At 34.4% G+C, this 13,855-nt stretch overlaps 1 protein-coding gene across 1 annotated transcript in view; it reads left to right on the forward strand.

Annotated features, from left to right (window-relative positions):
* Positions 1 to 13,855, forward strand: part of LOC107558977 (netrin receptor UNC5C-like) — a 205,884-nt gene that overhangs the window by 184,953 nt on the left and 7,076 nt on the right. Inside the window, exon 12 of the mRNA XM_016242686.1 lies at positions 2,177 to 2,348. Coding sequence (XP_016098172.1) covers positions 2,177 to 2,348 — 172 coding nt within the window. The remainder of the gene's footprint in view (positions 1 to 2,176; positions 2,349 to 13,855) is intronic.

Below are 13,855 nucleotides of genomic sequence, written 5' to 3' on the forward strand. Positions count from 1 at the left end.
AATATAATTTTAATATATATATATATATATATATATATATATATATATTTATTTTTATTTTTTTTATCGTTACTTGGAATAATTTATATAAATTGTCATTTCTAAATGTGAACTAACTTTATTTCAGCTATGTATATATATATATATAATGTGTGTATGCATGTATAATACTGAAATAATTAAAAAATTTAGACATACAAAAATGAGAAAATATTATTTACAAAATAAACTATAAAATTAAAATACTAATAAAAACTAGCGAAGCCTTCCATTTCCACAGCAGACTTGTTGCACTGGTTTTTCTATTAATATCCCGCGTCTGTTTTGACTTTGATTGGACTGAAGCAGCCGAGGTCAGACGTGTTGCTCTGGTCTGTTTGTGTGAGCGTGATGTGTTTACATGCGTAATGCGTGTGACCCCCTGCGGAGATCCGGCCGGTGTCCTGTTGGATATCAGACGGCCGGGACGCTCGCTGCTGCCCAAAAATCAGACCGGACGACCCGCGGGTCCTGCTCAACACAAACCCTCAGTTAATTAGGAAGAAGAGCAGCCTGTTATCAGCCAGACGGCCGCTGCATGCGGGACGAGTTTGTGATAGCAGCCACCCACTGGCCTCGTCATTAACCAGGAGCAGGTGGTTATGTGAGCGAGTGGAGGGCGTAGCTGTGAACTGTCCTCTATTATTATTATTATCACACGCAAACACAGTGCTGGCCAGTTCATTAGCCCTCGTCCTCAAAGCAACTCACTCACAGACAGACAGACAGACAGACAGACAGACGCACTTCGGTCAGGGGCTCTCAGATGCGTACACTGGGACTGAATGAGAACCGTATTCATTCACCGTGGTATTCAGATGGAGCTCTGTGCTACTTCAAGAATATTGTGGCACAATCATGATCGCTGTAGTAGACTATTGGTAGCACCGTTTGATACTCTTTTGCAGTGACAGACTCAGTGTTGTTATTCTTAATTAAAAGTAAAACTTTTTTTTTTCTCTCTCATTAAATGAAATGAGGCTGAACTGGCCTCGTCATTAACCAGGAGCAGGTGGTTATGTGAGCGAGTGGAGGGCGTAGCTGTGAACTGTCCTCTATTATTATTATTATCACACGCAAACACAGTGCTGGCCAGTTCATTAGCCCTCGTCCTCAAAGCAACTCACTCACAGACAGACAGACAGACAGACAGACAGACGCACTACGGTCAGGGGCTCTCAGATGCGTACACTGGGACTGAATGAGAACCGTATTCATTCACCGTGGTATTCAGATGGAGCTCTGTGCTACTTCAAGAATATTGTGGCACAATCATGATCGCTGTAGTAGACTATTGGTAGCACCGTTTGATACTCTTTTGCAGGACTCAGTGTTGTTATTCTTAATTAAAAGTAAAACTTTTTTTTTTCTCTCTCATTAAATGAAATGAGGCTGAAATAAAATAAAATATTAATGTTACATTAATAAATGAATTAATAAACAAACAAACTTGATAAAACATTTAATATTAGAAATGATGCTTTGACAGCCAACTGGATGAATAAGTTAAAGCACTAAAGCACCTAATTAGCTTTTATTAAAGAAAGAAAGAGAATGAATGAATAAAAATTAATATAAGAAATATGTATAAGAAAATAAATAAATAAATAAACAATTACAAAACAAAACAAAAAAGTAATAATAATTAATAAAAATGACAAAAGCCACATATAATATAATATATAATCCTTGTATAATTTACACTGATACTCTTTTGCAGTGACAAACTCAGTGTTGTTATTCTTAATTAAAAGTAAAACTTTTTTTTTTCTCTCTCATTAAATGAAATGAGGCTGAAATAAAATAAAATATTAATGTTACATTAATAAATGAATTAATAAACATACAAACTTGATAAAACATTTAATATTAGAAATGATGCTTTGACAGCCAACTGGATGAATAAGTTAAAGCACTAAAGCACCTAATTAGCTTTTATTAAAGAAAGAAAGAGAATGAATGAATAAAAATTAATATAAGAAATATGTATAAGAAAATAAATAAATAAATAAACAATTACAAAACAAAACAAAAAAGTAATAATAATTAATAAAAATGACAAAAGCCACATATAATATAATATATAATCCTTGTATAATTTACACACTATTATAATGTAATGTGTGTGTGTGTTCAGGCCGCAGGTGGACGACACACAGGAGACGGCCCTGAGTCCGGTGGTCAGCTGCGGTCCTGCTGGAGCTCTCCTGACCCGACCCGTCATCATCACCATGCACCACTGCGCCGAGGCCGACAGCGAGGACTGGCTCATTCAGCTCAAGAGCCAATCACAGCAGGGCCAGTGGGAGGTGAGTGGGCGGAGCCACACAGACATACTGTGAAAGTACTGCTCGTCGTGAATGATCCTGGAAAAATGATGGCAACTCAAAAAGTGTGAGAACCCTGAAAACACATCAAATTAGTAGTATTTTGTAATTTGATGCACGTGGTCTCATAAATTCAGCTTCTTGAGCTCGGATTCTCAATAAAACTATAGTTTTCAGGTTGATGTGGTGAATGTCATGGGCATAAAGACCTGAAAGGCAGGACCCAGGCTAGCTGCTGTTAACTGAAAATAAAACCTACAAACAAACAAATAAATAAATATATACATACATGCATACATACTTGTAATAAAATAATAAACATTAAGTGAATAAAATGTAAAAAATAAATAAATAAATAAATGTATCTATATAAATAAATATGTATATATACTGTATATATAACAATGCTATATAGACATACTTAGCAAAAATAATAAAACATTACTAAAATATTTATTAAAATCTAAACAAAATTTAATGAAAATAGGAAACTAAAACTAGTTCAAAAATTAATAAAAGCTAGACTTCTATTTCTACAGCGGCTAGTTTAATTGAAAGGTGAGACCAGATTTATTATCGTTAACTAAAAATAAATGCTTAAAAACTTGATAAAACATTTAATATTAGAAATGATGCTTTGACAGCCAACTGGATGAATAAGTTAAAGCACTAAAGCACCTAATTAGCTTTTATTAAAGAAAGAAAGAGAATGAATGAATAAAAATTAATATAAGAAATATGTATAAGAAAATAAATAAATAAACAATTACAAAACAAAACAAAAAAGTAATAATAATAATAATTAATAAAAATGACAAAAGCCACATATAATATAATATATAATCCTTGTATAATTTACACACTATTATAATGTAATATATAATATAATAACATGTGTGAATATGACACTTCTGATCACTGTGACTTTGGGAAAATCAAGCCGAAGGACCAGCAGTGTTTCAGCTGTGGTGTCAGCGCTGCGCACACACTCGTCTCTTTAGTTTGGCTCCCAGCAGCTGTCAAAGCTCCTCTCCACCATCAGTGTGACTCTTCATTGCTCTCCCCAGAGAGCCGCACTGCTTTTGAGCTGCTTAGCAACAGTCTGTGACCTTGTCTCCTCTTATCAAAGATGAAGCAGTCTTGGATCGCCTTCAGCCGTTCATGAGGAGAGCGGCATCCTGTTGTCTTCAGATGAGATAAACTCTTGTCAAATGTATTTCATCTATGTATAAGAAAATAAATAAATAAATAAACAATTACAAAACAAAACAAAAAAGTAATAATAATTAATAAAAATGACAAAAGCCACATATAATATAATATATAATCCTTGTATAATTTACACACTATTATAATGTAATATATAATATAATAACAAATACAATTGTTTCTGTCATTGAAATAAAGCTGAAATAAATTAAAATATACAGTAAATATTAGATGAGTAACTTAAACTTGAAAACTTAAATGAAAATGAGAAATGTTACGCTTAAAATGACTAAATTGCTAAAATTATTACAATTGCTAAAATTAAATTGATATTAAAATAAAAATGACAAAAGCAAATAAAAACGAGAAAACACACATAAAAACTTTCTTAGTTACTTAAAAATAGGAAAATAAAAGGTCATTAAAATATTATTAAATAGTATAATAGTAAGTAATACTAAAATAACACTGAACAGACCAAATTATTGTCACTGTGAATTAGCAGATATTTCTGTTTTCAATTTTTCAATTAATAGTATGTAAAACAAGAGTTCATTTAATTCCTACAATTATATATATATATATATATATGGTCCAGCAGGACTGTTTGTTTAGTGTGTGAATATGACACTTCTGATCACTGTGACTTTGGGAAAATCAAGCCGAAGGACCAGCAGTGTTTCAGCTGTGGTGTCAGCACTGCGCACACACTCGTCTCTTTAGTTTGGCTCCCAGCAGCTGTCAAAGCTCCTCTCCACCATCAGTGTGACTATTCATTGCTCTCCCCAGAGAGCCGCACTGCTTTTGAGCTGCTTAGCAACAGTCTGTGACCTTGTCTCCTCTTATCAAACATGAAGCAGTCTTGGATCGCCTTCAGCCGTTCATGAGGAGAGCGGCATCCTGTTGTCTTCAGATGAGATAAACTCTTGTCAAATGTATTTCATCTCGCGCTCCTCCCTCAGTTTCTCGCTCTCTTTGGCCTGAAATAATGAGCGCTTCCTGTTGCCCAGAGACGCTGCGGTCCGTCGTACAGTTTTCATCATTCAGCTTGTTCCCTGCGTGCATGCATAATCTGATCCAGAGAAAAATAGATGTTTGTTTGCCTTCGATGCATTCTTCAGTTTGGCTCTAAATTGAATGGAAATTTGATTTAGAATGAAGAATCCTGTTTTCTACTTCCTGTCAAGGCACGCGCAGAAAAGACCTGGTCAGCTGACACCGGCACAGAAAAAGAGAATCAGGCTGAAAGGAGTAGTTGACCTAAAATTGAAAACGAGTGGAGGTGTGAATGTCATGGGCATAAAGACCTGAAAGGCAGGACCCAGGCTAGCTGCTGTTAACTGAAAATAAAACCTACAAACAAACAAATAAATAAATATATACATACATGCATACATACTTGTAATAAAATAATAAACATTAAGTGAATAAAATGTAAAAAATAAATAAATAAATGTATCTATATAAATAAATATGTATATATACTGTATATATAACAATGCTATATAGACATACTTAGCAAAAATAATAAAACATTACTAAAATATTTATTAAAATCTAAACAAAATTTAATGAAAATAGGAAACTAAAACTAGTTCAAAAATTAATAAAAGCTAGACTTCTATTTCTACAGCGGCTAGTTTAATTGAAAGGTGAGACCAGATTTATTATCGTTAACTAAAAATAAATGCTTAAAATTTGTTTTATTTAACAATAAAAAATACATTTTCATTACTTAAAGTAAAATTAACTGAAATAAAATAATAAAGAATACTAAAAGTAATTAAGACTTCTATTTCTACAGCAGCTAAAAATAAAATATTTAATTAAAAAAATAACTTAATTTTTAAAAAAGCATAATTTAATCGCTTAGCAACAGTCTGTGACCTTGTCTCCTCTTATCAAACATGAAGCAGTCTTGGATCGCCTTCAGCCGTTCATGAGGAGAGCGGCGTCCTGTTGTCTTCAGATGAGATAAACTCTTGTCAAATGTATTTCATCTCGCGCTCCTCCCTCAGTTTCTCGCTCTCTTTGGCCTGAAATAATGAGCGCTTCCTGTTGCCCAGAGACGCTGCGGTCCGTCGTACAGTTTTCATCATTCAGCTTGTTCCCTGCGTGCATGCATAATCTGATCCAGAGAAAAATAGATGTTTGTTTGCCTTCGATGCATTCTTCAGTTTGGCTCTAAATTGAATGGAAATTTGATTTAGAATGAAGAATCCTGTTTTCTACTTCCTGTCAAGGCACGCGCAGAAAAGACCTGGTCAGCTGACACCGGCACAGAAAAAGAGAATAAAGATGAAGCAGTCTTGGATCGCCTTCAGCCGTTCATGAGGAGAGCGGCATCCTGTTGTCTTCAGATGAGATAAACTCTTGTCAAATGTATTTCATCTCGCGCTCCTCCCTCAGTTTCTCGCTCTCTTTGGCCTGAAATAATGAGCGCTTCCTGTTGCCCAGAGACGCTGCGGTCCGTCGTACAGTTTTCATCATTCAGCTTGTTCCCTGCGTGCATGCATAATCTGATCCAGAGAAAAATAGATGTTTGTTTGCCTTCGATGCATTCTTCAGTTTGGCTCTAAATTGAATGGAAATTTGATTTAGAATGAAGGTAACTTAAACTTGAAAACTTAAATGAAAATGAGAAATGTTACGCTTAAAATGACTAAATTGCTAAAATTATTACAATTGCTAAAATTAAATTGATATTAAAATAAAAATGACAAAAGCAAATAAAAACGAGAAAACACACATAAAAACTTTCTTAGTTACTTAAAAATAGGAAAATAAAAGGTCATTAAAATATTATTAAATAGTATAATAGTAAGTAATACTAAAATAACACTGAACAGACCAAATTATTGTCACTGTGAATTAGCAGATATTTCTGTTTTCAATTTTTCAATTAATAGTATGTAAAACAAGAGTTCATTTAATTCCTACAATTATATATATATATATATATATATATATATATATGGTCCAGCAGGACTGTTTGTTTAGTGTGTGAATATGACACTTCTGATCACTGTGACTTTGGGAAAATCAAGCCGAAGGACCAGCAGTGTTTCAGCTGTGGTGTCAGCACTGCGCACACACTCGTCTCTTTAGTTTGGCTCCCAGCAGCTGTCAAAGCTCCTCTCCACCATCAGTGTGACTATTCATTGCTCTCCCCAGAGAGCCGCACTGCTTTTGAGCTGCTTAGCAACAGTCTGTGACCTTGTCTCCTCTTATCAAACATGAAGCAGTCTTGGATCGCCTTCAGCCGTTCATGAGGAGAGCGGCATCCTGTTGTCTTCAGATGAGATAAACTCTTGTCAAATGTATTTCATCTCGCGCTCCTCCCTCAGTTTCTCGCTCTCTTTGGCCTGAAATAATGAGCGCTTCCTGTTGCCCAGAGACGCTGCGGTCCGTCGTACAGACTGCGCACACACTCGTCTCTTTAGTTTGGCTCCCAGCAGCTGTCAAAGCTCCTCTCCACCATCAGTGTGACTATTCATTGCTCTCCCCAGAGAGCCGCACTGCTTTTGAGCTGCTTAGCAACAGTCTGTGACCTTGTCTCCTCTTATCAAACATGAAGCAGTCTTGGATCGCCTTCAGCCGTTCATGAGGAGAGCGGCATCCTGTTGTCTTCAGATGAGATAAACTCTTGTCAAATGTATTTCATCTCGCGCTCCTCCCTCAGTTTCTCGCTCTCTTTGGCCTGAAATAATGAGCGCTTCCTGTTGCCCAGAGACGCTGCGGTCCGTCGTACAGTTTTCATCATTCAGCTTGTTCCCTGCGTGCATGCATAATCTGATCCAGAGAAAAATAGATGTTTGTTTGCCTTCGATGCATTCTTCAGTTTGGCTCTAAATTGAATGGAAATTTGATTTAGAATGAAGAATCCTGTTTTCTACTTCCTGTCAAGGCACGCGCAGAAAAGACCTGGTCAGCTGACACCGGCACAGAAAAAGAGAATCAGGCTGAAAGGAGTAGTTGACCTAAAATTGAAAACGAGTGGAGGTGGATGCTGTCAAGCTTCAGGAAATGAGAAAAAAGCACCATAAAAGTATCATAACTGTAATCCATATGACTCATGCATGCTCATGCATATTCAAATCAGGTTTGCTGCATTCATTTATGCAATGCATTTTCATGCACTTAATGCATGACGACTTCAATTTCTGTTTGTTTCTCTCATTTAAAAAAAATCACACGACTTGACATTTATAGTGTGAATCAACCTATTAATGAGACCATATGTATATTCAAAATTGGTGTTCTGCATTCATTTATGCAATGCATTTTCATACACCTAATGCATAACGACTTCAATTTCAGTTTTTTAAAACATATCACATGACTTGATATGTTTGTGTGTGTTTATTGAATCCATGTGACTCATGCGTATTCAATTAAGGTGTGCTGCATTCATTTATGCAATGCATTTTCATGCACTTAATGTATAACGACTTAAATGTCAAGTTCATTTCTCATAAAACTATCATATGATTTGATACTTTTATGCTGTTTTTTGGGAATCAACCTATTAATGAATCCATATGACTCATGCACATGCATGCATAAAAAATTCTCTCATTTAAAAAAATCAGATGACTTTACATTTTATAGTGTGAATCAACCTATTAATGAATCCATACTCGTGCTTATTTAAAATTGCATTCATTTATGCAATGGATTTTCATGCATTTCATTTCAACAACTTCAATTTCATAAATCATATGACTTAATCATGATGCATTTTTGACTGCACTTTTCCTTTAAGCGATGAGAATATTCATCTTGCAAAAAGTCTGTATTTCCAGGTTTCAGCAGCACTGAATTTTCCTCACATGCTGTTGTTCTTCGCACGCAGCGTATGAGAAATATGCCGTTACAGACAGATGTGACTGTGATGGATGCCCAGGCAATAACGCCACAGATGCATCTGGACCTTTAAACAAAGAAATAACTATCGATTGCATCTGAGTCTGACAGGCGCTCAGTCATATCCGTCGTAGAGGAGCTCTTTCCTTTGCCCCGGCGATGATGAGTGTGTTTGATTACACGTGGCTAGTAAATATTGCTTTCCCACCAATGATGTGGCGTGTCAAAATACATCTCCATCATCTCGCGCTCCTCCCTCAGTTTCTCGCTCTCTTTGGCCTGAAATAATGAGCGCTTCCTGTTGCCCAGAGACGCTGCGGTCCGTCGTACAGTTTTCATCATTCAGCTTGTTCCCTGCGTGCATGCATAATCTGATCCAGAGAAAAATAGATGTTTGTTTGCCTTCGATGCATTCTTCAGTTTGGCTCTAAATTGAATGGAAATTTGATTTAGAATGAAGAATCCTGTTTTCTACTTCCTGTCAAGGCACGCGCAGAAAAGACCTGGTCAGCTGACACCGGCACAGAAAAAGAGAATCAGGCTGAAAGGAGTAGTTGACCTAAAATTGAAAACGAGTGGAGGTGGATGCTGTCAAGCTTCAGGAAATGAGAAAAAAGCACCATAAAAGTATCATAACTGTAATCCATATGACTCATGCATGCTCATGCATATTCAAATCAGGTTTGCTGCATTCATTTATGCAATGCATTTTCATGCACTTAATGCATGACGACTTCAATTTCTGTTTGTTTCTCTCATTTAAAAAAAATCACACGACTTGACATTTATAGTGTGAATCAACCTATTAATGAGACCATATGTATATTCAAAATTGGTGTTCTGCATTCATTTATGCAATGCATTTTCATACACCTAATGCATAACGACTTCAATTTCAGTTTTTTAAAACATATCACATGACTTGATATGTTTGTGTGTGTTTATTGAATCCATGTGACTCATGCGTATTCAATTAAGGTGTGCTGCATTCATTTATGCAATGCATTTTCATGCACTTAATGTATAACGACTTAAATGTCAAGTTCATTTCTCATAAAACTATCATATGATTTGATACTTTTATGCTGTTTTTTGGGAATCAACCTATTAATGAATCCATATGACTCATGCACATGCATGCATAAAAAATTCTCTCATTTAAAAAAATCAGATGACTTTACATTTTATAGTGTGAATCAACCTATTAATGAATCCATACTCGTGCTTATTTAAAATTGCATTCATTTATGCAATGGATTTTCATGCATTTCATTTCAACAACTTCAATTTCATAAATCATATGACTTAATCATGATGCATTTTTGACTGCACTTTTCCTTTAAGCGATGAGAATATTCATCTTGCAAAAAGTCTGTATTTCCAGGTTTCAGCAGCACTGAATTTTCCTCACATGCTGTTGTTCTTCGCACGCAGCGTATGAGAAATATGCCGTTACAGACAGATGTGACTGTGATGGATGCCCAGGCAATAACGCCACAGATGCATCTGGACCTTTAAACAAAGAAATAACTATCGATTGCATCTGAGTCTGACAGGCGCTCAGTCATATCCGTCGTAGAGGAGCTCTTTCCTTTGCCCCGGCGATGATGAGTGTGTTTGATTACACGTGGCTAGTAAATATTGCTTTCCCACCAATGATGTGGCGTGTCAAAATACATCTCCATCCTGACGAGAGACCAGTCATTTCCACACGCATTTCTCTGCACTGTAAATATTATTCTCCCACTCGCATCACGCTGAGCGCGGCCGACTCTGATTTGATGTGTTAGCCGAGCGCTGTTCACAAAATGTGTTTCATTTTTTGAGCATTTCTGTCTTTTTTTCCAGAGTCTATTTTCCAAAACATTTGCTGCAAAAAAAGAGAGAAACTTTGCGTCGACTCTGAAGATAAAAAGCAGCACTGGCTCACAAAGATTAAAAAAATTATTTACATAACTATAAAATAGAAGTTTCCATAAATCCGTTGCAATCAAATCAAATCACTTAATGAAAAAAATCTAGAAGATTATTAATAATATAAATAAGTATTGTAATATATCTTTATATCACAAAGATAAAATGAATTTATTTTAATTTAAAAATTCAATTAAAAATAAATAATAATGTAATTAAATATTTTTTTTATATTATATTTTTTATATCACAAAGATAAAAGATACATAAATATTCACATACGTTTCCGTAAACCCATTCAATAGAAACATTATTAATTTCATTACATAATTACAAATGCATTATTAAAAATGTTTAAATTTATTATAATGATGTTATAATTTAAAATAACAAAATATTAATAAATAAATTTTAAAAATTACAATTAATTATCAAATTTTATATAATATTATAATGATATACTATATCATAATATAATAAAAAAAAATCATATTATATATTATATTGTTATTAGAAAAGATTATATAAAAACATCCATGAATTTGTGGCGTGGCTGTGCTTGGGTTGTGTTTTTGAGAGACGAGCGCGTCGGTGATGAATCGACTGAGAGCTGGAGTAAATAAATCATTCTGGAAGGCATTAGCCCAGTTTTCTATCCTGTTTGCTAATTATCTCACTAACGCTCTCAAATCCCGCGCTCCCACAGGATGGAGGCTAATGGCCAGTCATAATAGCGCTGTTTAACGGCCAAGCCGACGATAAAGTATCTTAATTCCTCTTCTCTCCTCCGTAATGGGAAGAAATTAATGACAGCGTGGATCTCATGCGAGCGTCAGGATTACAGACGCACCAGCGCAGACGACCGTAATGAGAGACAGACTCAAACCAGCATGAACATGAGGTCAGAGGTCACCGAGAGCAGGCCTGCCTCATAGACGCTCAGTGCTGAACACACACACACACACACACACACACAGACTGACGCATGTATTCATTCATACTGTGCAGAATTAGGGGCTCTTTATACACACTGTTGGTGGCCAATATGAGTTACTCGGGAACTGAAGCTGGAGAAGCATCAGAAATAACTCAATGTGAAAAAATAATAATAATACAAACTATTAACATATAAGTAAAACTATAAACCGTTGTCTTTGTTGTTTCCAAAAAATAAAGGATACATTTGCATAAATATTTTCACACAGGTTTTCATAAATCCATTAAATAGGCAAATTAATAGCAATCGCATTACATTATTAAAAATCAAAAAGTGCTCATACTGAAATGTTATAATTTATAATAAATGTTATATATTTTATAATAATATAATTACATATTTTTTGTTATATTAGCATATATTATTATATAAAATAGTATTATTAATTTGTTGTGTTTGTCCATTATATATAGTATATATTATTATATATACAATATAATAATATAAAATGAATAATCATATTTATATATTATGATAATAAGAATAATATAACAATATTACCCTAATATAATTGGTGTAATATATAAAAACATTATAATATAAATGTGTATGTATAATACATTTTATATAAATATAAAAATATATTTATATTTTAAAAAATTATGTGATTTATGTAATTTGTAATTTTTTATTTTTTGCAAATCGCTCTTGTGGTAGCTTACTTTGATGGCATAAAATTTTTGATGCGCTCATACGGTGCGCCCATGCTCCTCCAATTAGTGATCCATTAACGGTTTAAATAATTAACGTTCGTTAAGAAAACTGGGGGGCAGTGCCGGGCCTGATCAGCCTACTAATGGTTTACTTGCGGCCACTCTGAATATTAAAGGGTTCACCCAAACATGAAAATTAGCCCATAAATTACTCACCCTCAAGTCCATCCTAGGTGTACAGGTGCATCTCAATAAATTAGAATGTCGTGGAAAAGTTCATTTATTTCAGTAATTCAACTCAAATTGTGAAACTCGTGTATTAAATAAATTCAATGCACACAGACTGAAGTAGTTTAAGCCTTTGGTTCTTTTAATTGTGATGATTTTGGCTCACATTTAACAAAAACCCACCAATTCACTATCTCAACAAATTAGAATACTTCATAAGACCAATAAAAAAACATTTTTAGTGAATTGTTGGCCTTCTGGAAAGTATGTTCATGTACTGTACATGTACTCAATATTTGGTAGGGGCTCCTTTTGCTTTAATTACTGCCTCAATTCGGCGTGGCATGGAGATGATCAGTTTGTGGCACTGCTGAGGTGGTATGGAAGCCCAGGTTTCTTTGACAGTGGCCTTCAGCTCATTTTCCTCTTGACAATACCCCATAGATTCTCTATCACCAGCGCAGACGACCGTAATGAGAGACAGACTCAAACCAGCATGAACATGAGGTCAGAGGTCACCGAGAGCAGGCCTGCCTCATAGACGCTCAGTGCTGAACACACACACACACACACACACACACAGACTGACGCATGTATTCATTCATACTGTGCAGAATTAGGGGCTCTTTATACACACTGTTGGTGGCCAATATGAGTTACTCGGGAACTGAAGCTGGAGAAGCATCAGAAATAACTCAATGTGAAAAAATAATAATAATACAAACTATTAACATATAAGTAAAACTATAAACCGTTGTCTTTGTTGTTTCCAAAAAATAAAGGATACATTTGCATAAATATTTTCACACAGGTTTTCATAAATCCATTAAATAGTCAAATTAATAGCAATCGCATTACATTATTAAAAATCAAAAAGTGCTCATACTGAAATGTTATAATTTATAATAAATGTTATATATTTTATAATAATATAATTACATATTTTTTGTTATATTAGCATATATTATTATATAAAATAGTATTATTAATTTGTTGTGTTTGTCCATTATATATTATATATAGTATATATTATTATATATACAATATAATAATATAAAATGAATAATCATATTTATATATTATGATAATAAGAATAATATAACAATATTACCCTAATATAATTGGTGTAATATATAAAAACATTATAATATAAATGTGTATGTATAATACATTTTATATAAATATAAAAATATATTTATATTTTAAAAAATTATGTGATTTATGTAATTTGTAATTTTTTATTTTTTGCAAATCGCTCTTGTGGTAGCTTACTTTGATGGCATAAAATTTTTGATGCGCTCATACGGTGCGCCCATGCTCCTCCAATTAGTGATCCATTAACGGTTTAAATAATTAACGTTCGTTAAGAAAACTGGGGGGCAGTGCCGGGCCTGATCAGCCTACTAATGGTTTACTTGCGGCCACTCTGAATATTAAAGGGTTCACCCAAACATGAAAATTAGCCCATAAATTACTCACCCTCAAGTCCATCCTAGGTGTACAGGTGCATCTCAATAAATTAGAATGTCGTGGAAAAGTTCATTTATTTCAGTAATTCAACTCAAATTGTGAAACTCGTGTATTAAATAAATTCAGCACACAGACTGAAGTAGTTTAAGCCT

This window comes from Sinocyclocheilus grahami, unplaced genomic scaffold, assembly GCF_001515645.1.
Source record: "Sinocyclocheilus grahami isolate Dianchi unplaced genomic scaffold, SAMN03320097.WGS_v1.1 scaffold669.1, whole genome shotgun sequence".
In the NCBI taxonomy this organism is placed as follows: Eukaryota; Metazoa; Chordata; class Actinopteri; order Cypriniformes; family Cyprinidae; genus Sinocyclocheilus; species Sinocyclocheilus grahami.